Source organism: Protopterus annectens, chromosome 2.part1 (genome assembly GCF_019279795.1).
Source record: "Protopterus annectens isolate FY-2018-M chromosome 2.part1, PAN1.0, whole genome shotgun sequence".
Lineage (NCBI taxonomy): Eukaryota > Metazoa > Chordata > Ceratodontiformes > Protopteridae > Protopterus > Protopterus annectens.
The window spans coordinates 783,463,194-783,488,729 of record NC_056729.1 but is presented as its reverse complement, the minus strand read 5'-3'; the positions used below and the strand labels follow the sequence as shown (position 1 = coordinate 783,488,729).

Below are 25,536 nucleotides of genomic sequence, written 5' to 3'. Positions count from 1 at the left end.
CTACTGCTCCGAAGTCAAGCTTCCCGTACCATAAAATTATAGCAGCAACGAAAACAAGCGAGTGACAAACACGGTAGAGAGAAATCCCGAACTTTTATTAACAAAGTAAAAACTGAGTAAGCGCTTTTGTGTGGATCAGCCATACTTCATCAGACAAAAAATGAATAATTTCATACACCACTTTTAAATATAGCATATTCAGTCATGAACAACTAATAATTAACTCTCAATTAGATTTCACTCTTAAAAACAACAAACAAAACAGAGTGTATATAAGCCCGGCTCCAAATCCTAAAACACAATAATATACATCATTAACTGCATAGCAAATATTATGCATATCTTCAAATGTTTCCAACACCTGGGCATCAATCCATCATAAAGATTGCTTTCATATAAAACATTTTACATAAAAAGTTCCAACATAAAAAAACTCTAGTACAATAAAATAACAGTGCCGTATCAAAAACATGATCATTCTGAACCAAATTCCACAAGGAGGTATATGTTCTCGCAAGAACATGCTTGGTATCATTTAGCTGCCGAGCAACCAATTAAACAGTTTGTCATTCATTACCTGGACATCAGCATGAAAAAAAAAAAAAAAAAATATATATATATATATATATATATATATATATATATATATATTTATTTATAAAACTATACCCATAATACTAAAGATAAATATACCAACTGCAAATATAAATATAAATATATATATATATATATATATATATATATATATATATATAAAACACATTTAATGACTCAACTTCCTATATGTGGTGGAAACATTTGAAGGCATGCACAGTATTTGTTATGCAGTTAATGATGTATATTGATAAAATAAACAGAAGTTAAGCACTTTCGTCCACACTTTGACTTAATCAGAACTCAAAATGTGTAAGCCAAACCACTCTTTTTAAGCCATTAAAATGTAAATTAACCAACCAACTGCTAAGCATCATATTCCAATTAAAAGACCTTTTTAAAACATACACTCATAAAATGTATTAAGCAAATCTTAAACAATTTTAAAAAATTACCCATGCTGTACAAAATCACAATAACCACTTAGTTAAAAGTATATGCATATTCTTTGTTTGTTATACAATTATAATTTAGCTGCTCGCATTTTTAATACTGGATTGATTGAAACAAAATAATTGAGACCTGGCTTAAATGTGTCATTCAAGACCAACTGCCACAAAAGCTCTCTATATTCCAACTTGTTCTCCCATGCTCCCCCCAACATCTCTGGGAACTACCTCTAATATCCCAAAAACAAACTTTGTAAAACCTTCACATGCACATGCATGCCTACCTCTAATATCCCAAAAACAAACTTTGTAAAACCTTCACATGCACATGCATGCCTACCTCTAATATCCCAAAAACAAACTTTGTAAAACCTTCACATGCACATGCATGCCTACCTCTAATATCCCAAAAACAAACTTTGTAAAACCTTCACATGCACATGCATGCCTACCTCTAATATCCCAAAAACAAACTTTGTAAAACCTTCACATGCACATGCATGCCTACCTCTAATATCCCAAAAACAAACTTTGTAAAACCTTCACATGCACATGCATGCCTACCTCTAATATCCCAAAAACAAACTTTGTAAAACCTTCACATGCACATGCATGCCTACCTCTAATATCCCAAAAACAAACTTTGTAAAACATTCACATGCACATGCATGCCTACCTCTAATATCCCAAAAACAAACTTTGTAAAACATTCACATGCACATGCATGCCTACCTCTAATATCCCAAAAACAAACTTTGTAAAACATTCACATGCACATGCATGCCTACCTCTAATATCCCAAAAACAAACTTTGTAAAACATTCACATGCACATGCATGCCTACCTCTAATATCCCAAAAACAAACTTTGTAAAACCTTCACATGCACATGCATGCCTACCTCTAATATCCCAAAAACAAACTTTGTAAAACCTTCACATGCACATGCATGCCTACCTCTAATATCCCAAAAACAAACTTTGTAAAACCTTCACATGCACATGCATGCCTAGCTCTAATATCCCAAAAACAAACTTTGTAAAACCTTCACATGCACATGCATGCCTAGCTCTAATATCCCAAAAACAAACTTTGTAAAACCTTCACATGCACATGCATGCCTACCTCTAATATCCCAAAAACAAACTTTGTAAAACCTTCACATGCACATGCATGCCTACCTCTAATATCCCAAAAACAAACTTTGTAAAACCTTCACATGCACATGCATGCCTACCTCTAATATCCCAAAAACAAACTTTGTAAAACCTTCACATGCACATGCATGCCTACCTCTAATATCCCAAAAACAAACTTTGTAAAACCTTCACATGCACATGCATGCCTACCTCTAATATCCCAAAAACAAACTTTGTAAAACCTTCACATGCACATGCATGTGTATATAATGCATTCTTGTGATTAGCCTTCTTTGTCATATAAGTGTTCATAAATCCGTTTGGAAAATCTGCTCTCCGTTTTCCCCACATAAAATGAGGAAGAGCGATCACATAAGGGTAGATAAACCAATCCTACTGAATTACAATCTCCTTTTTGAAACACAACTATTGTCACTAACATGTTTTTTAGTGTCACTGTCTCCTTTTCAGTAATATACCTACAAAGGCTACCACAATTTTGGTTCCTTTTTTTGGAACTGAGCTCCCTATTTCCAACACCTCTTTAATATTCCTGTGAACTTTATTTACAAAGGTGGGCTTTTCACCTAGGTGCTTGAATAATTACATATCTGTCTTTAGAGTAGCCCAGTTCTGATGTATAATGTTTTTTCACCTTATGGCTTAACCCATCATACTTTATTGCCATTGATTTCCAGTTTCCCTTTCCGTATTTTTCCCAGTTCCTTTTAGCAGGTCAGGTTTTCCCAAAATACAAACAAATTTTAAGTCCCTGTTCTCAACTACTTCCTTCTCCATTGCCTTTATCAAGTGCATTGGGTACCCCCCTGTCTAGGAACATCAAGGCCACATCAAGAGGTGAAACACTGAATATACATAGGAAATAATCACTACACCTATACTAGAGTGAATAAACCTCTTTCATTTTATATATATATATATATATATATATATATATATATATATATATATATATATATATATATTATTATATATTGTATTTGTTACATTGAAATTATACTGCTTTCAATAGTATCTTTCAGCACTTTTTAAGCAGATTTAATAATATTTATATTTTAATCAATATTAAATTGTCTCTTGAAACGTATACAATTTTTTAAAATTAAATTAAATTATATAAATTTCTTAAATCTTACTATATTTCATTATATATAAATTTTCTTATATTATGTGTTTTAACCTATGTATACATTTAACAAAGTCGTTAGTAAAAATACTAAGTAAGCAAATGCTACCATCTAGTGGTAAAATTTGATATGGTTTAAGAACTGTAAAAAGTTTTTTGGCACCTTTTTTTCATATTTAAATGGTCAAGCAATGATATTGGATATGTCTGAAGAAGGGTTTGGAAGCAACCCGAAAGCGCAAACTGTTTTTAACTTTTGTATTGAATAAAAGACTACGAATTGAAGAGCTGTGGTGGTACCTGGCTTATTTTTTCAGGATATTGTTCCATTTGTGCTTCCGCTGTAGGTACCTTTGCCCCCAAACTGCTTTTGGATTTACTGAATATTGTATTAAAGTAATTTTGTCACTAGAAAATTAGGAGTATGCAGTAGCTAAAAAAAAAGATTATTTTTCTGTACCAATGAGGGCAAGAGTGCCAAACAAGTGACTGGATAGAAGGTGTAATGTGATAGAAGGAAAAAGATAATCAGATTTGGAATATGTGTGCAGTAGAAGAAAATATCTTGCATTTACATAAATAAAATCAGTAAATGTCAATTGTCAGTACTGAATGGGGACACAGTGTCTGGGCTGATGGGGAGGGAATGGAAGACAAGACCACCTTTATTGTCATGTACTGTTGATTAAAGGAAGGAGTTATTTTCTTGGTCTTTTAGGAAAGGCTATACAAACAAACCATAGCAGCCAGTGTGTGATATATGGTTGATGTCCCTTCTGTGCAGTTAATTAGAATTGCACAGATGTTTTGAATAAACAAGGCACAAACCACAATATACAGTTTTATTTTCATATCACATTTTAGTGCAGTTTAGCTTATGATGGAATCTTTTTATCACAGTGTTGTGTTGCAGTTAGATACTTGCTTTTTTTCAGTTATGTACAACCACTTTGCAAGCTATATTTTAAAGTTCACTGTGGGTTGAATCAGTCCTCATTTCATTGCATTTGGCTTACAGCTTTGCAGAGTTAACACTGGGAGGTTCAAGTGGCTGTTCCAAACTTGGGGAAATCTAGAGTAAACCACCGCCTGTGTAGTAAACCTGCAGGTTTGGTATCGGCCTAGAATGAAGCAAAGATAAAAAAGGGTTGCTACAGTTTGCAAGAAAGCAGCTTTTGCTCTGCATTTAAAGAAGAACAGAAATAGCAACAGTGCAGAGTCTGCATGCCCTCCCCGCGGTCGAATGGCCTCCAAAAGACATGTGAATGGGCATGCCTTCGCTGAAGGTTGGGCGTCTGGCTGGCAACTCGGCACCATAAAAACAAATCTACTGCCAATCAACAGCGGACCGGAGTTCCGCTGTGGCAAACCCTAACCGGGAAAAGACAAACAGCATCTGATGGTACTAGCCAGCTTCTGCTTTGATGGCCTGCTGCTCATAAATTGCCCAGTCACTGATGGCCTCAAATCTATGTGAGTGTTGGGTCCACCACCGGTAAGGAATTCTGTTTGCTGATAATATGAAGATTGGATTAGTAGTTGAAGTTGGGGGAGGTAGACTTTCCCATGACATAGAATGGCTTGCAGCATGGATTACAAGTGACAGCTAAGACCCTTTTTATGTGGCATAGAGTGATAAAGACCTGACTACAGCACAGGCAACCCAAGTTCAAGTAGTAGCTTAAGTGCTGGGAGAACCAAACAAGGAAGGGTGGGAGAGAGTGTCAGTGCTGATTTATCCATCCTAAGGGGAAGAGAGAGGTAGCTTCCATTTGGCTGATTGCCACCATGAAACTGAGCTTGCACAGCACCAGAATGGCAGGGACCAGGGATGTTAGCATGGAGATCCATTGCTTGTTATGGTAGCCTACAGTATGTGTGGAATCATGTGTATACATACATATGTATATACACACATACACTCACATATGGGCTCATGTGCACACACACACACACACACACAGTGTAGAACTTCGCATGGTATCACAAGTTTTCATGGCAATCACCAAGTTTGAGTTTAAGGGCCTAATAGACAAATGCTGTCCTACAGCAGTACAGATCATCTCCATGACTCCCTGGGTAATTGCCTATCCATTTAGACTTTACCTTCATGCTGGTGCTTAATGAGTAGAGAAAGCAGACTGGGTTCAGGAATAATTCATGAAGGTTTAGTGGTTAACAAGCATGGGGACAAAAAGAACACAGGGTGGGATTCAAAATAATAGTATCTTTCCATCCACTTTATAATATTCTTAATGTACAGTTCCATTTCTCCACATTGTTAAAACTACAGACGTCAGGCTGTTAAAAAGAAGTATTTTCAAAATTGTTTTTGAATTCAATATTGTACTACACTGTTTGAATTTTATTCAGAAATTATCCAAGCAACATTTCTCCGTAAAGCATACTTTATTCTTCAATATTAGGAAACAGAGTGAAAGTCTGTAGAAAATTGCAACAAGTTGCCAGAGCAAAAACCTCTTTCAAGAAGCTCATTCATGTCTGTAGAAGTGAGCCTTGCCACAATATGATGTCTCTGCAGTATAGTGTACTTCATGCTGTTTTTCATTTATTATTAAATTAGTTTCATTTTCCCTGCTTTCCCAAGTGAATTTTGCACCCTCCCTGCAACTAATGCAACTCCACTCACACATATTGATGACCCAACCTCTCCTCCATCTTACAGTCCACTCTTCTACTTCTACTTCAATACATAAAATCTAATGCAGTGTCTTGCTGAACAACTTACCTTCTTACATCTCTCCTGGTGATGATATTCTTAACTCCAGGTTCATTTATTACTGTGAGGACTGCCTCACTAAGCTGCGTACCCATGTCTGTAAACTCTACCAGTCCAAAAACATTATGCTTCATACATGGAAAACTGCTTTAATTAAACCACTCCCTAAACAAGCTAACCCCAAACACCCCTCTCATTTCGCCCTACTTCTGTCATACCAATTCTAGGAAAGTTCCTAGAAAAACTATCATTGTACTTAACTATATAGGTACATCCAACAATACCACTTCCTTTCCAAAAAATGTGTTCTGATCTGGTCATAGCTCCATAACAGCCCTTGGACTCTTACCTTTGCTTGAGAGGCTGTTAAGAGTACTTCTACAGAGAGGCCTAAAGATGCGTGGAATTAACTGGAAAAGTGTGGGGGAGGGTAGACAGCTGCATAGAGCTAGCTGAATTACTTGGAAGGATTTGGTAGGCAAGATCTAATTCCATCTGTGTGTGTTCCGTGGTTTGAGATCCACTCAGATCTCCTGCTTAATTAATAGTAGCCTGCCAATGGAGTACTTGACCTTCATCTTTTTCCTATGAAAGATCCAAAGCAGATTAATTGGATGACCTCAACCATCCAGCAAGATTTTCTTTAGTATCTCCATAGAGCTGGTACAAAATAATTGTGAGACTTCTTAGAAACAATCCTGTAGATACAGCAGATTGCACAGATGGGAAAAGTGTAGTAAGATGCCAAACCGAACAGTTGCTAACATTTAGAACTTTTTAGAAGGAAAAAGGGAGGACTACCATTGAGTGGTGTTAAAGCTAATGTCTCCCATAGAGGCTGCTTCATTCGTTGTTAGGGTGGGTTGTTAAAGAAGCATATGATAGATATAATTGTATAAAATAAAATGTCTCCCAGAGGAATCCCAAAATGAGTTCTGTATATAGCAGGGTTAGTCACATGCCTATCAGTACCTTCTTCGTTAAAACTGAGTAAAAGGTGGCTAACATTCCTGGAGGATGGAGGTACTAGAAACCACAGTCTGCAGTCTTAATAAAAGAACAGAAATATGTTTCTAGCCTATCTTTTCTGATGTACTTAAAAGCTGCTTAGAATTACATTGGTGAACCATGAGAAAATAAGTTATCAGTAGTACGGGTAGTTTATATTGCTGTAGCTTTTAGTGTTGAGTAGTATCTACAGATAATTCACTTACAGTAGTGACTGCTTTTCTGCCCTATTTTATTGACTGTAAATACTATGCATAAAGTTCCATCAAAACTATGGCCTACAGCTGTTCTTTAAAAGAGTCAGTTCACAATATTATGAATAGGAACTCTAGGTGAGACTGTTGAAATCTGTGTTCATTTAAGTGATTAACCAGTTTTAAAGCCAATGTAGATATCCAGATAGACGTATTAGGGATGGAAGGTACCCTGCATCCTCCAGGAAAGCATTTAAAATGTTGTGCAGTCTCCCCCTCTCCAGGGGTAAGGGAGAGATAGGAGGGTATAATAGGGTTTTTTTTTTCAAATGACTAAAGGATATAACTATGTGCAAGAGGGAAGGACCTTCCAGAACCCAAAGATATTCTCAAAGAAATGTTTATTAATTTTTTTTTCCATATCTTCAAATAAATTGAACCATAAATAGCAAAATATAAAATATAACATAATCAGCTAGTCAACTATTTACAAAAGAAACTATATACAATTGCCTAAGTATACAGTCTGTAACATCACGTTTCCATGTACAATATACAATTTGTATTAAGATGCTGTGCTGACTAATCAGGTCAATTTGTTTTGTCTAATATTTTATCAACGTTCTGCCAATAAATGATGTATGGTGTTGTCTTATCAGTTCTTTTCTTTATGGTTGCTACTTCCATTCAAGACACGAAGACTGCAACTTTCTTGAAATTTTAAAGTTGATGGTGCTTTATTCTTCCAGTAAGTTGTTATGGCTTTACATGCCATGACAAGCAATGTCCACAGTAACGGATATTTTACTTTGGGACACATTGTGGTATGGATATAGTAAACAAAACTAATGACAAACTAATAGGTTCATAGGTTCATAGGTTCATACTAGGCTATCTGCCCGAGGGCATTTACAAGCCTAGCCCATAGTTTTGTGGCTTACGCCACCCCTTTAGTGTGGGGAACTATACCCATTATTTTGCTGTGCCTCTGTCGAGCAGTGACACTGAGGTAATCCCTGGGGTATATCTGCGATCTCCCATCCATTGGTCAAGATTTCTCTTGAACAAGGCCAGCGAGGTGCTCTGCCTCACATATACCGGGATTTTGTTCCACAGCATAGGGAGTCTCTGGGTGATGAATCTATCCCTCCAGCACGTCCTATTAATAGCCGTGTCGAGGTTTAAGTCTCCCACCCTTGTGGCTCTGACGGATCTAGATTTTTTGAGGTGAAGCATATTCATCAAATCTGGGTTTGACATGGCCTTGTATGTCAGGCAAAGGTCACCTCTGAGCAAGCGGTAAGCGACTGAATAGAGCTGGAGTTCTTTCAGTCGGGCAGCATAGGACAGATTTTTGAGACCCTTTATCCTTTTGGTGAGGAACTTTTGTGGCCTCTCCAGCTGCTGCAAGTGTTGGGCCAGATACATTCCGAATGGGGCATTGTACTCAATCATTGGTCTGATGAATGATGAGTATAGGGAGACTATGACCTCCCTAGATCTAGATGTGAATCCCTTCATGATAAGGTGGGCAATGTAGAAGGTCTTCCTAACTACTTTAGCTACATGGGTGTCGAATGACAGGCTACTGTCAACCTGGGTCCCCAGGTCCCTGATAACTTCTTCTGTGCTCAGTGGATTGCCACCTATATGGTAGCTAGGGGTAACCTTGTTTTTCCCGAAGGGTATGACTATGCATTTTTTGGCATTTAACATTAGGCCATGGCTCTGGCACCAGTTATCCGTTTTTGTGAGACCCTTCTGAAGGATATCTGTGTCAGATGTGTTTTCGACTATGGCGCCCAGTTTGCAGTCATCTGCAAACTTTGTCAGCCATAACCCTCCTGTGTTTGCTTGTACTTTGGAAAAGTAGATGCCAAACAAGAGTGGGCCCAGGACTGAGCCCTGTGGGACACCACTTGTGACAGGCTTTGAGTCTGACATGGCGCCAGCAACTCTGACCCTGTGGGTTCTGTCACTCAGCCAGTTTGCAACCCATCTTGTGATGTATGGGTTAACATTTAAGTTGATGAGTTTTTCAATGATACCCGAGTGGGGTATTGTATCGAAGGCCTTCGCCAGATCGAGGTAGGCTGTATGGACTGCCTTTCCCTCATCAGTGGCTTTGGTGACTGTTTCGAAAAAGTCAACCAAGTTTAAAAGGCATGATCTGCCTTTGACAAAGCCAAACTGGGTTGGATCCAAAGTCTGCAAATTCCTATGTCTTTATTTATGAGGTCCATTATGATCCTCTCCATGGCTTTGCAGATAAGGCTTGTCAAGCTAATGGGCGGTAATTTCCAGGGTCGGTGGAGGCACCGCCTTTGTGAAGTGGGACCACAGTTGCAGTGCGCCACTCCTGGAGTGCGTATCCAGAGGTGAGACTATGATTAAACAACTGTCCTAGCTGTGGGTTTAATTCCTCGTTGAGTTCGTGTAGCACACAGCCGGGGACACCATCAGGTCCCATGGATGCTGTGTCTTTTGCTTTGGAGAGAGCAGTTCTCACTTGGGCGTTAGAGATGTTTGGGGGCTGCAATTGTTTGGTATAGATATCTCTCCTTTTGCGGGGGACGGGGGGGGAGAAGTTTGCACTGAACCTGTCAGCCAGTATGTTGGCAATGTCTGTAGGATCAGTAATCTTCACATCATTTTGAACTAGTTCTGAGCATATCTGGGAGTTTCCTCCCAGGTTTCTAACAGCTAAAGAAGGCCTTATGATTGTCTTTTGAGTCTTTAGCTATTTTTCTCTCAAAATTTGCTTTGGATGATTTTATGAGAGCTCTTAGTTTTTTACTTATAGTGATCAAAGGTGTCTTACCTTTTAAGGATTTTGCTCTATCTTGTAGTAGCTTCCTCCTTTTGTTGTAGAGTTTGTTTATGGCTGGGGTCCACCAGACTGGACGCTTGCCTTTGGTACAAAGAGTCTTTGTTTTGCTTGGGATTGCCTTATCCATGCAGTCCTGCAGGTGCTGGTAGAAGGCATTTGTAAGTGATTCAGTGGCTTGAGTACTGTTTTCCGCCGGCTCTGGGGCCTTAAAGGAGACCACACTAGTCTTTAGAAGTGTGAAGTCGGCTTTCGAGAAGTTCTTTACTGTGGTCTTTTTTATTTCAGGTGGGATGAGGACCTCCAGCGAGATTAGTTTGTGATCTGATCTCACCAGTGAGGGGTATACTTCCGGTGTTGAACATTGTGCTCCCATGTTCGTGATGATGAGATCAAGTATGTTTTCTCCTCTTGTGGGGATGGTGACTAGTTGTTCCATGGCATTTGAGTTTATGAATTCCAGGAACTTTTGGGCTAGGGTGTTTGGGCTTGAGTAGTGTTCCCAGTCTATATTAGGGTAATTGAAGTCACCTAGTATGATGGTGTTTGGTGATACATTTATCCCCTCCAGTGTTTTCAGGAAGGCCATGTGAGGTTCCTGAGTTTGTGAGGGTGGCCTGTAACATGCTACAATTTGCAGAGCAGTCTTGCCTATGGTTAATTGCACCTGGATGGTCTCCGATGCATCGTGCGTTGCCACCAGTCTTGAGGTGTGGGTGTCCTTGATGAATATGGATACCCCCCCTCCTTTCTTGGTTTTGTCCGGATTTTGGGGCCGGAACACATGATATGAGGTAAAACCTGATAGTGCTGGGGTGCTCTCAGGAGCCTTGAACCAGGTTTCTGTCACAGCACAGACATCGATGTTCTCCATACTGAGAAGGGCCTCGAGTGCGTGCATTTTGAGATTTAGACTTCTGGCATTGAGCAGCATTACCCTTAATTTTTTTCCTTTTTTGTGTTCTAGGGTGGTAGGTTTAGAATTTGAGCCTTGCCTAAAAAAGGCACTATGGGGGTGGCAAGAGCCTTTGCCAATATCCGGAATCCCAGGGGTGACAGGTGCAAGCCGTCCCTTGCGAAGCAGCATGACTTGGTTAACTGAAAAGTATCACCAAAGCCATGGACGAGGGGAAGATGGTGCACACCGCCTACCTTGACCTGGCGAAAGCCTTTGACACTATTCCCCACTCGGGCATAATAGATAATCTCTCTCAACTAGGCATCAATCCATATGTTACCAGATGAGTAGCAAACTGGCTAGCTGATAGAACCCACTTAGTCAAAATAGGGGAAGCTACCTCAAGCAGTAGACCCGTAACAAGCGGTGTACCCCAGGGTTCGGTCTTGGGGCCTCTGTTATTTGGGATATACTTTTCTGAGGTGCAGGCCAAAACCAGTGGGCTATAGCTGACCAAGCTTGCAGATAACTGCAAGCTGGGTGCTGTCATCAGTTCCCCTAGTGATGTGGACATCCTCCAAGTGGGTCTCACTCAGACAAATGACTGGTGCCAGAAACATGGCCTCAAGCTGAATACCAATAAAATGCATCATCATCCCCTTTGAGGAGAGTGACATCCCCAAAAATGATCACATTAATAACGTCTTAAGCACTCAAACAGTTATGAGGGATTTGGGCACCCAGATTGATAGCAACCTGACTTTTGACCACCATGTTACTTCCATTGTATGGAAAGCCTTCTACATGGCCTACCTCATAAGTAAGGGTATCTCATCCAGGGACAAGGCGGTCATAACATCCCTCTATTCTTGGGCCCAGTATTGAGTACAATGCCCCTTTCAGCATGTAAATTGCAAAGCACATGCAGCAGCTGGAGAGACCACAGAGGTACCTCACCAGGAGAATCCAGGGCCTCAAACATCTACCATACACAGGCTAAAAGCCCTATCCCTCTGCTCAGTTTCATACAGACTCCTCAGAGGTGACCTCTGTCTGGCATAAAAGGCGATCACAGACCCCACCTTGATGGGACTGCTGCATATCCGCAAGTCAAGCTCCACTCGAGTAACCCTCATGCGTGGCCTCAACCTGGTCTGTGACATCAACACGAGATTTGTGTCCCAGAGACTCCCCATCTATGGAATTGACTCCCTCTCCACATCAAGCAGAGTACCTTTTTACCCTTTTTTAAGTGCAACCTGGATAACTGGATGGGAAACAGAAAATATACCCCTGGGATTCCATCCATGTACCTGCTGGACACTGGGATTCCATCCATGTACCTGCTGGACAGGGGTATCAGGTGCTGATTTGTCTAAACATGGGCTAAACTCTTGACTAGGCTTATAAGGGCTTCGGAGCGAATAGCCTAGTAACCTCCTATGATCCTATGAACCATGAGACCCTTTCTATCCATGGGGTTATAAGCCCTACACTTAAGATAGCAAAGCATCAAAGTGTCCCTCTCTCTATCGCAGGCACTATACTCCGAGCCTGACATGTCATTACTTTTTAGTCAGAAAGTATGTTATCATTCTATAGGATAATTATAATAGTAAACGTATGGTTATTAACCAGTCTGATATATTCTAAATTCAGTCTACTAAGGATGACAAGAATTAACAATCCCCATAACATATCAAGAAGCCATACAGGTTGATATGAATCCTCTTTAACCAGAGAAATTGTCTTACAGTTATGCGTAAATATAGGCTACAATGCTGTACTTATGAATTTTATAATGCATGTTTACTGTAAGCAAATCTTTCAACATTCTTGTGTTAAAACCTTCTTTTTTTCTTTTCTGAGTGTAAGCAACACAAAAGCAAGATGAAACCCCATATGTTAGTTAGCTTGTATAATTTATGTTTGGATATTGTTTCTCTGGTTTACGTAGGGTAGATTATTTAAAAGTTCTTATACAATGACCCCCATTAATATTCCAAAACGTGCATGCTGATTGGCCAGCGTGCCCATTGTAAATCCCACAATATACCAATGGAAAAAGGTCCGGTCGCCCCTGACTTTAAAAAAGAAAAAAACGGAGCAATGCAGACTTTCTTTTCTCCATTGCTTCCGTTTCTAAGCATTGATGTACTGGGGATGCTGGGACGCAAGTCTCATACGCATGCTCAGTATATCAAAACAAGGAAGCAGTGTACCACAACCAGTGGAAGAACAGTAATGCGCCGTTATACAAAGACATTATTTAAGAAAAGTAAGTATTTGGTTTCTTAATGTCATTGTATAATAGCAATAACTGACTCCGTGGTTGTGGTATAGTGAAATTTTCCCACGGTTGGCTTTATTTAATCACTCCGGCTTCGCCCTCGTGATTAAATCACACCAGCCATGGGTAAATCTTCAATATACCACACCAATTTGTCGGTTAATGCTTATACAACTTGTAGCAGTGTCATATGTATGTAATTGTATACATTTTACAAGTCCTGAAAAGGTGAAGTGCAACTTATGTAAGCTTAAAACAACCCTATAAATAGAAAGATTTGGTTTATATACAATATTATTTAACAGACTAACAGTCCACATTGAATTGTAAAGTCAGATGATGATGCTGTAGTCAGCATAATTGAACTGATATAGATAACAGTAAGGTATTGAGCAAGTTGTGAGTATGATTATGCATTTAAGTTCAGGACAAAAATTAAAAACACATATGTATTCATTGATATGATGGTAGATGTACAAGTGGCTGTGATAAAGCAGTCTTAGAACTAGAAAATGCTTACGGCAGTCATACCTGTGAAAAGGAAGGTGGTATAAATCCAGACATCCGGTGTAATCAGTATTAATACAACATGTAGAGGAGATGAGTAGGCTAGATGCTGTCATTTCAAATGCTCATGTGTTTAAATTTATTTTTGAAGTATTCAAGCAAGCATTTGATATAGTCTTTTTGTTCTTGCTTAACTAGGGAATGGGTTTAGTGAATAATGTGTTTCGTGACGAGCACCTGGTAAAGCTCCGCACTGGGAACCTTGGAATTGGGCACACTCGATACTCAACTACAGGATTTTCTGAACTGCAGAACTGTCAACCTTTTGTAGTAGATACTCTGCATGGAAAGATCGCTGTTGCTCATAATGGGGAGCTAGTAAATGCTAAAAAACTACGAAGAAAGGTGAGAACAATGCTTGAAATATTTAGCAACTATTGCCCATTATCTGTTAAGTTGTTTGGGGTTTTGAAATTGATTTGAAAAGTTGAATATTTTGTTTATGACAATATATGGCATTCCTTCATGCTAAGCAAATAGTGGCAATTGTATTATGCTGTGTGAATCTGGATTTGTTTTCTACAGCTTCAGCCTGTTTTATATTTCTGAATCATCAAACCAGATTAAAGCTCATAGGTTAGCAATAAAAACAGGTATTTGCCTCCCCGGCTGTGTGGCACAGAGGGATAATGCACTTCCTTTGGGCACCAGGTGACCTGTGTTTAACTAATTGCTGGGGTGTTGAAAGAGCCAGATGGTGGAAGAAGGCATGGAGTAGCTGATGCAGGTCTTCACAGGGGAAGGGAGTGGTGGTGGATCTGGTCAACCAGACAGAGGATGTCAACTTGGTCCTGCCATGTCAGTGATGTTATCATTTGCAGTGTTTGTGTATCTGTGTGTAGAAGCACATGTTAGGAGAGAAGTATAACCGGGCCTTACATGTTGACATGGATTCTAATGTCTGCCACTAGAAAGAAGGTTAGGGACATAAGCAGAAAAGCCCTGATGGTTGTGTGAATGATGGCCTCTGCAATTTGCTGTTAACAGCTAGGGAATGTATAGGCCAGGAATGGCTTTCACCTTGAGAAGAATGAATAGGCTCCAAATAAAAGAAAAAAAAGGTGGGGGGTCTATATTAGAATCATGAAACTGCTTTTGAGTGAACACGTAAAGAGCGACACATTGATCGAACTGCATTTAAGCGATTTGATGAATATGTCACAGGGCAAGGAGGTAGTTGGCCAACTACATGGAGTTGCCCTTTCCTTTCCTATAGTGCGATCTCGGAGTTGGTATATTTAGTTGGGGGGGTGTTGAAGCCCCCATCTGATGGTTTTTAATTTTTATTTTTTCCGAACAGCCACGTGAATTTTTTCAGTAGGAAAAAATTTGATTGTGTCCGTTAGCTATTTACAGGATGTCCTTCAAGAATGCAACTGCAGTCATAACATGTGGGTTGTCCTGCCTCAGGCAGCCCTCGGTCGGCCGGATTCCAAAGTCTGGGTCCGACGGCTGATGTCGCATTTCTGTCCGACGTCAGAGCGGCTGGAGTATATAAGCATCAGCCGACGCCATTTTCTTCAGTCTTTCTTGCCGCGCGGTGCCCGAAGCAGAAGCAGTTCGCAAGTGCCGGTCAGTCAGCTCCTGTTTTCTACGATACCGAAGTCATCAAAAAAGCTAAGTACCCCATTGGGGACCTTTTCTTGCCTCAGCCGATGTCAGAAATTACTGAAAAAGTTAACAATTGTCTTTTTTGTGGTAAACAAATACCTCATAAGGATTTCCACTCTTTCTGCCTCCCTTGCCTGGGCCCAGACCACGACGTCTCGGCCTGTGTAGCCTGTGCTCGCTTCAACAAGCGCACTCTCAGGCGCTGGGCGGAGTTCGCTGAAGATTTTTTCGGCGATAAATTTGCTTACACCATGCCGTTGGATCTTCCGACATCGCAAACTCCCAAAAAGCGAAAAGACCGGGACCGACATCCTCGGCCCGCGTCTACCACCGAATCCACGCCAAAACCTAGCGCGAGTGCTCCGGTTCCCTCTGAGACGGTCTCTCCACCGCTCCGAACCGAAGACACCGCATTACCAACGACTCCGATTCCAGACATTACTCCGACGCCGGTTATAGATTTTCCTCCGGATACCGAAACCGAGGAAATGCCCGAGACCATTGCTGTAGACAAGGTCACTCCTGCACGTGGAGCTGCCAGGCCTCCTATGGCCATGTCTATTAAGGCCTACACTAGGGCTAAGGCAGCCAGCAAAACAAAGCATATTACTTCTAAATCCTTACCTCAGCCGACTCCGGAGACACAAATTATGTCCGTGGCTGCTGATTTAATTTCCATGATTAGAGGTTCACAGACCCATCCTGAGAGAGCATCCCAGCCTCCTCCTGATAAAAGGCCACGGGTCGAACCCTCTGACCCTACTCCTTCAGATGAAGACTCTGAGGGCTCTGTCCACTCTGATAGCCAGGAAGAGCTCTTCCAGACCTATGAGGACTCGGATGCAGAAGATTCCATACCTTCGGCCTCCCCTCCTGAGGATATTTCTTTTGGGGAAGTTCTGCACACCATGAGGGAACATTTCAAGTGGCAGGGCCAGGAATATTCTGCTTCCAGGAAACGCCTTAGGACTTTCCTTAAGAAGCCTCAGCACAGGCCCTTAGCTATTCCTCCTGTACTTGATGTTCTGGATGACTTGACTTGTATTCTGATTCTAGCACTACCCCTGATACTCTCCCTCCTGCTCCAGCCAAGCCAGACAGGTATTACAGGGTCCCAGAAACTCATTCCCATTTATTCAGGGCCCATACTGTTGATTTGGAAACTATTTCACAGGGGCCTAAAGGAGTTTCAGCCTCCACCTCTAAAAATCCTTTGCCCTCCAACAGGGAAGCAAGGTCTTTAGAGAGATGGGGTAAAAAGGTTTACACATCCACTACCTTATCTATGAGAGCTTTAAATTGCCTTTTCATATGTTCCAATATCAGGATTATCTCTTAGAAGATTTACAAAAAACATTAGCTTCTCCTGATCCTTTAGACAGGAAGACTTTGCAGGAAGCTGTACATAACACTCAGCAAGTAAGCAATCACTTCCTGCAGTGTGGATATGATGCACTGGAAGCTTCATGTAGGGCAGCTATGACAGGAGCAGTGATGCGTAGACATGCTTGGTTAAAAGATCAACCTCTACCAGATCATGTAAAAGCAAAACTTCTGGATGCACCTTTGGAAAAGAACAAGCTTTTTGGTGCAAATGCTAAGGATGTGTTAAAGACCATCGAAGAAAAAGCAAAATCAGTTCAAACTGTAAAGGATTTCCTCCAGGTTCAACCCCCCAGATTCAGTAGGAATTGGCCTTCAAAAAACTGGTCCTTTCCTAACCCAGAAAAGTTTCAAAGGGGTAAGAACAGACGTGGCCGAGGAAGAGGCCAATACAGAGGCCCTTATAGGGGACGTCAATGGCAGCCAGGAAACCAAAGAGGTGACGCAGGGGTTTCTCCTGCCCAACAACCACAATCTCAATGACTTTCCTCTACTGCCGCCTACCAGGGAACAACTAGAAGCTCCCTTGGGTGGGAAATTATCTCTGTTTGCAGAAAACTGGCACAGACTGACAAAGGACAAATGGATTTTGGATATTATAGACCGAGGGTACAGGTTTCATTTTCATACCTTACCAAGAAAACAAGGCATGCCAAATCTACCACAACATCAAAGGGCAGAGGCTATCAAGCAAATCTCTCTGCTAACTCGAATGAAAGCAATAGAAAGAGTTCCACAACAAGAACAAGAACAGGGGTTTTACTCAAGACTGTTCCTTGTTCCAAGAAAAGAAACTCAATGGAGACCAATACTGGACTTGTCCGCATTAAACACCTTTCTCATAGTACCAAAGTTCAAAATGCTGACTCTACAGCAACTCCTTCCCATGCTGGGCAAGGAGTCGTGGCTGATTACTCTCGACCTCAAGGAGGCATACCTGCATGTCCCTATCAGACACAGCTGCAGAAGATACCTCAGATTTCTTGCAGGGCCAGAGCATTATCAATTCTCAGCATTGCCATTTGGCTTATCTACTGCGCCCAGAGTGTTTACAAAATGCCTGGCTTCAGTAATTGCTCATTGCAGGCTCCAGGGTATACAAATTTACCCGTACCTGGACGACTGCCTCATACAAGCGGACGACAAATTGATGTTGACAAAAAATCTGGACTATGTCATACGATTACTTCAAGCTCTGGGATACTCAGTCAACTTCCAAAAGTCAAGACTGCAGCCATCCCAGCAAATAATCTTCTTAGGAGCCAAACTAGACACAGCCTCACAGATGGCTTACCTGACAGAAGACAAGCAAGAGAAGTTAACTCAATATTTCAAAGGTGTAGCAAAACTCACCCAGATGACTGCAAGGAGATTCCTACAGGCCCTGGGTTACATGGCATCCTGCATTCTACTGGTTCCATTAGCAAAACTACACATGAGAAAGCTTCAATGGTACCTAAAAAGCATTTGGTCTCAGCACAGCAACAACTTGGAGACAATCATACCACTCATTCCATGCTTACAAAAGGAATTCCTATGGTGGGCCTCGGTGAGCCAGGAAAACACAGGTATGTCATTCAAAAAACCATAGATAACACAGACCATGACTACAGACGCCTCAGACCTCGGATGGGGGGCGCACATGGAAGGCAGGTGGATACAAGGACAATGGTCTCCAAAGGAAACACATCTGCATATAAACCAAAAGGAAATGCTGGCAGTAATGCATGCTATCGAGGCTTTTCAAAACCAACTCCAGCAAGGTCACTTAATGATACGGACAGACAACACCACTGTGATGTGGTACATAAACAAGCAGGGGGGCACCCACTCTTACCTCCTTTGCAGACTGACAATGCAGCTTTGGGAGAAATCACTGAGTCTAAACATCCAGTTACAATCACAGTTTGTTCCAGGAAAAGACAATGTGTTGGCAGACAGCCTAAGCAGGAATTTCACAGATCCACACGAGTGGAGGTTACATCCAAAGGCTTTCAGACAACTCACTTCGACATGGGGCAAGCCAGAAGTGGACTTATTTGCCTCTCACCTCAATCATCTCCTACCAAAATTTTGCACAAGGACATACCATCCAAAGGCTTGGAAAATAGATGCTCTTTCATTCAACTGGAGCACCCTAGCAATCTATGCATTCCCACCTCTGCCACTGATGACTTCAGTATTACTAAAGATCAAAGCAGAGAAGCCCAAGGGAATCATAATAGCTCCGGATTGGCCAAGACAACACTGGCACCCACTACTACGGAGCATATGCCACACCAGGAGGTGGGCCCTCCCTCAGTGGCCTCTACTTTTGACTCAGCACAATTTCGAAACACTGCATCCAAGCCTTCAGACTCTGCAGCTAACAGCCTGGGAGATCCCATAAATAACTTCAACTTATCTCTCTCCAAGGAAGTTCAGCGGATACTGACAGAGGCTCGAAGACCGTCCACCAGAAAGGTCTACTTAGCAAAGTGGAAAAGATTCAGCAATTGGAATACCAGCAAAGGACATGATGCATCATTACTGAACATCCCACTTATCTTGGAATATTTGGCAGATATGTTACAGAGTGGCCTCTCATATTCTTCAATAAAGATACATGCATCTGCTATTTCAGCAAGATACAACACTGATCCTCCTGTTTTTTCTCACCCCTTACTAAGACAATTCCTCAGGGGAATCAAGAACATTAAGCCACCAAGAAGGGCCCCAGTGCCAGCCTGGGACCTCAATTTTGTCTTAGAAAAACTGACTCTACCTCCTTTTGAGCCAGCAGCTTCAGTTGACTTGCAATTTCTTTCATGGAAAACAGCCTTCCTGTTGGCAATTACCTCAGCAAGAAGGGTTTCGGAACTACAGGCCCTAATGGCAATACCACCCTTTATTATTTTCCACAGAGACAGGGTTTCATTAAGGACCAACCCTACCTTTATGCCAAAGGTGGTATCTAGCGTTTCTCTAAATCAAGCCATTCATCTGCCTGCTTTCTTCCCCAATCCTGAGAATAAGGGGGAAAGGCTTTTGCATACCTTGGACATTCATAGACAACTGCGATACTACCTGGACAGAACCAAGGGGAGTAGGAAGGCGGAACAGCTGTTTGTAGCTTACGCCGCTGCAGTCCAAGGAAAAGCAATTTCAAAACAGACTATTTCTAAATGGATTGGACATTGCATCAGATTCTGTTATTCCTTTCATGGAAAGACTGTTCCAGCCTATGTCAGACCACATTCCACCAGAGCTACAGCCACCTCTACAGCATTTTTAAGAGGGGTGCCTACAAAGGACATTCTAGAAGCTGCTACATGGAGCTCCGTGCATACATTCTCAAAACACTACAATCTCCCCATATATTCCAGATCCAGAGCAGGCTTTGCTTCGGCAGTCCTGCAGGGTTTGATTGCCACACCATCTCTTTCCTAGAGCATACCTCCTCCCCCAGCTAAGCTATGGTATTCTACCCACATGTTATGACTGCAGTTGCATTCTTGAAGGACATAGTACAGTTTTGTACCTACCATAAATGTAGATGTCCGATAGACATGCAACTGCAGTCGGGTTTTCCATCCCTCCATTCCCCTCTATGCTTAGGGTCCACTCCTATCCCCCTCACTCTTAGCTGGGGATATCTGTTATGGTGTATTTGTTTTATTGCTCATGTAATTGTCTGGAATCCTGTTTTTGTCTTCCAATTTGATTACAGCCTTCCTTGGAGGGCACCTGGCATCTGGGGCAAGAAACACTGAAGAAAATGGCGTCGGCTGATGCTTATATACTCCAGCCGCTCTGACGTCGGAGAGAAATGCGACATCAGCCGACGTAGGACCCAGACTTTAGAATCCGGCCGACCGAGAGCTGCCTGAGGCAGGACAACCCACATGTTATGACTGCAGTTGCATGTCTATCGGACATCTACATTTATGGTAGGTACAAAACTGTACTTTTTGCATATTGTGTCTACTTTTATGTAGTCACACATATGCGCTTTCATTGTTCTGACATAGACTAAATAAAAGACAAACATTTGGATCAAACTAATCTTTTCTGCTGAACCTCTGATTGCTGTGCACTCCAGACATCCTCTGATAGCCACTTACACTGTGGGCTGTTCCTGTGTTTTTACTCTTAAGCTCATTTTTCCATTTCTGACAGGGACTTTTGACTTTTAAAGAAGAATAGATGCACAGATTTATATGTATGTCTTTCTGCTGAGCTGAAGATGTTTGCTCACTTCAGTACCTGAGTGAGAAAATGGAGAGAGAGAGAGAGAGAGAGAGAGAGAGAGAGGCAGAGAGAGGAGAAGAGACCTACAATCTAGCCATTTCCCCACATAGGATTGAAAATATAAGCCTGTAGCAATCTCTGGGACCCTGCTTGCATTGATCTGTGTTAACAATGCTGTTACTTATTGCTCTTGGTGAAGTGGAGCGGTAGCCGTCCTGTCTTAGATACTTCTGCTATAGGCCATTCATGTATATGTTTATGTTTATTGACTTGCTGACTTCTGTTTTGCTGGGAACTATTTGACTTTAAAAAGAAAACTGCTACACAGGTAAGCTTGAAGCTCATTTTTGTTGAGCAGATAACCACTGTACATTCTAATGCTGGCAGAGAGCAAGTGGAAGAGAGAGAGAGCAGACCCACAATCAAGCACTTTTTCCACATATGAAGTGTTATGGCTGCAACAGTACTCAAGACAAGATGTGTTGTGTGTGTGTGTGTGTGTGTGTGTGTGTGTGTGTGTGTGTGTGTATATATATATATATATATATATATATGTATGTGTGTGTGTGTGTGTGTGTGTGTGTGTGTGTGTTTTGTATATAGATAGAGACTGAGAAAGTTATTTCTGTGCTGCTCAGTGTATGTAGGTAAGTCTGTATTTTCCCTTTCCTCCATAAGGAGGTAAGCCTACCTTTGTAAGGTATTACGTTGTAATTTGTACCTACCCTTGCTGTTAACCATGCTTGAAGCTTCACAATACTATCCTGTCTTGTGGTGTCTTTCTGAAATGTTACTGTTGATAATTAATTATTAGTGTTGATAGTGCTGCCTTAAGTATTACTGTTCATAGCTACAGTGGATATAAAAAGTGTACACACCCCTGTTAAAATGCCAGGTTTTTGTGATGTAAAATAATGAGACTGCAGTACATCATTTCACTCTGACTGCTGATTGGCAAGCTCTGCAGTCAGAGCAAAGATTCCTTCAGTACAAACATTAAGAACCAAAAGAGTTGAAAACAAGCCAGCCCCTTGGTTAACTGAAAAAACAAAGCAAGTCATGCGACTTTGAGATAAAGCCTGGAAGTCATAGCTACAAAGTCTCAATCATTCCCTCCAACAATATAGGCAGCTAAGGAACCACAGCAAACATTACATAAAACAGGACAAAAAGCTTATAGCAGCACCCAGAGTTCATCATCAAACAATCCAAGAAACATCTGGAAATCCACGAATACATTGCTCAGTCCTGGAAAATCAACCCAGCTCAGCTCATCTGCAACCATTAACTTCCAAAACATTGCTTCACAGTTTAACTTAAATTTTATAAATGTAATAACCTCTCACTTACAGAACATAACTACTACAAATCCAGCCACCCCACCCCAGTCTTTGAAACAGATCTTCTCACTCAGTCCAGTGCCAACATCTACATTTAAGAAATCCATACGTTCCTGTAAGACAGCAACCACTGTCCCTGACCAACTTCCATCTGAATACCTCAGACTCTGCAGATCCCCTTGCATATCTTATCTCAAATCTAATAAATTGCTCTGCCAAGAAAAAATGTCCCCACCTTTTGGGAAAAAAAATCTGTACAGTTCCCCTCTGTAAAGGTGATTCATCAGTCAAGTTCACAAACTATAGACTAATCACTATTCTTCCACTTTTATCCAGAATCTTGGAAAGCTGTATTTACTCTCAACTTACTACATATATTACTTGCCTTAAACTCCTATCTCCCTTACAGCATGGTTTCATACCCAATCACAGTACAACCACCGCCTTTCTAAGGTTCGCAGATATGATAAATCACAATAGAAATTCAGGTCTTCTTACCTCAGCCAGATTTATGGATCTATTCATGGTATTCAATACCATCAGTCATCAAATTCTCCTAAACTGCCTTCTTATGGACTATCACCCTCCTCACTTAACTGGTTTCTTACTTCACTAACAGGTCCCAAGCAGTGAAATGGCAAGATGCTTTGCTTTCTCCTGTTTCTTTCCTATAGCCATTGGAGTCTCACAAAGTTCCATCCTAGGACAACGACAGACCTGAAGTAGTTTACTTCATTTGATCTTCAACCTGTGGGTTTTGGATCCTCATCGGATCCAAGCTCCTGACTCCTCCCCTTACCCATAACGCCCCCCCCATCTCCCTTCTCCCTTCAGATCTTGTTTGCCACCATAGAGGTTACAAGCGTGGTTTCTGAGCTCCAGTTAGTGGGTCACGTAAGTTAACTTTTCTCTGGGTTCTTTCTCTCTGACTGTATCTATTTTCTTTCTGACCTACTTTTACTCATTCGATATAAAAAAAAAAAGTTTTCTCTCCTCTTCTCTATCAGAGAGTGTGTGTGTGTGTGTGTGTGTGTGTGTGTGTGTGTGTGTGTGTGTGTGTGTGCGTGTGCCTTTTGGGCCTGTGTGTGAAGCCCCTAAGGCAGGATTTAGAAAATGCACAGTGTGGCCATTAGCTGTCCTTGGCAGATGGCCACAATCGGTGTGTGGTTTGCCTTGGTGCAGATCACCTCAAGTCCCCTTTCTATTTCTGCTGGATTCACCCCCAGAGCATTTAAGGACAGGTGGGACAAACTGATTCTGAAGGGATTACTCCCCTCTTCAGTGACTACTATCCCTTCATCCCCAGCAGGGATAGCAACAGCTGCTGCTTTTACTTCCTCTTCCCTGGCCTCTGAGACTCAAACTCCCGCCAAGAATTCCAGGGAAGGGGACAAGGCTAAGAAGTACCGTTCTCACTTCCCCAGGTTCTCCCCCAAGCCAGAGGAGACTCTCAGCCGGTCCCCAGTAAGGACTTCTCCCCACCGGCTCTCCTGTCCAGTTTCGGTGGTGTCCTCCTTCTCCACCCAAGGTTTAAGCGGAGATGGACAAAATGATGCGGAGATTCATCTCCAGTCAGATCCAGATGGAGGTCTTGCCGGCGCCCTATCCCTCCAGAGGGGGCTCCTTGCAACCTTTGTTCTGACCAGTAACTTCTCCGATCCGACTGGCAGTTTTGGAGTTCTTGGATCTGAGGACTATAGGGTTTGGGGGGTCGGCAACAACTGTCCCATGTACCTTAACACCAGCCATTGCCTTGTCAGGATCGGATCCGGGCTCTTGGAGCCGTAGTCTCCGGGTAGGATCCAAGTGTGGGGGGGGGGGTGCTGTCTGCTCTGAGCGCTTTGGAGTCGAGCATCCATCTCGGCATCTTGGCTCCTGGAGATTCGAGTCAGAGGGGGATGGTCCCCGCCAGTATGTCCCAAGAAGTTCGCTCCCCCTTTGCATTTGATGTGGTGGAGAGGGTTCTCTCTGTGTCATGGCCTCTGACCATTTTGTCCTCTGACTCCGCCCAGACCCCCCTGGTCCTGAGTGCGGTTCTGACTGTCTTAGGGACAGGCAGTGGCCGCGATGCCCCAGGAAGTTCCAGTGGAACATCAAGAGGTTTGTGAGTCGTCCTATGAGAGTCCCCCCGAGGAGGTACCCCGCAAACGTAAGTATAAGAGGAGGCACTTGGACTCTCCACCAGAGTCCCTCACAGAAGACAAGGACTTGGATGAAGGGGAAGGTTCCTCAAGGTCACCCCCTGAGGATGTCTCCTTTGGAGATATCATGGAGCTCTTTTGTCGGGGGTGGCCAGCCCCCAAACTGACCTCTGACAAGTCTGTGTTCCTGGAGACATTCGGCTTGGGCCCATCTACCTCATAGGTGTCCCTGCTGATCCATTCATGGGTTTAATAACATCTAGGGCATGGAAGGAGCTGGACACCGTAGACACCATCCCTAAGCACCCCGACAAAGTGCTGAGTCCGACAGGATGCATTGGAACAAGGGATCTCCAGTAGATGCAATGATGGTGGTGTCTGCCACCAAGGAGCTTGCTCAGGAGAGCTCCACGGTGCATCCTCCTGATCGAGAATCAAGAGGGATGGACCGTGTTGGGAAGTGAGTATATGCTTTAGTGACCTTCTCGGTGAGGGCACTGAACTATATGGCACATGTCATTAGACTCCAGAGAGACGTAGTGAAAGAGATCACGGAGTCTATCCCAGAGTCCATGTTGGCGGAGGACAAGAAGACCTTCTCCACTTGAATGGCCACTCTAAAAGTGGTTGCCAACACGTCCATGCGACTGCTCTCTCTTACTACGAAGGGAGCTGCAAGGGAGGCTGGGACAGCCATTGCTGTCAGGCTTCATGCCTGGCTCCGGTTGTGTCAATTTTCAGAGTCCTTCAAGGCATCTTTCACCAGTGCCCCTTATGATGGTTCTTCCCTCTTCGGGAAATCGGTGAAAGAGACTTTGGTCCAGAGAGAGCAGGACGGGAAGACTGTCTGCCGTCGGGATCCGCTTCTCTTCTCCTCAAATATCCTTTTCCAGGAATCGGCGAGGAACGAAGAAGATGTGGTCCCAGAAGTCGCAAGTGTTTTCCCGGGACACTTAGGATTCTCCGTCCCCCAAAGGCA

General features: G+C 42.3%; 1 protein-coding gene across 1 annotated transcript in view; it reads left to right on the top strand.

The window, feature by feature from the left end:
* Window positions 1-25,536, top strand: part of PPAT (phosphoribosyl pyrophosphate amidotransferase) — a gene marked incomplete in the record, with an annotated part of 1,466,229 nt that overhangs the window by 682,315 nt on the left and 758,378 nt on the right. Inside the window, 1 exon segment of the mRNA XM_044062494.1 lies at window positions 13,991-14,197. Within this exon segment, the coding sequence (XP_043918429.1) occupies window positions 13,991-14,197 (207 nt within the window).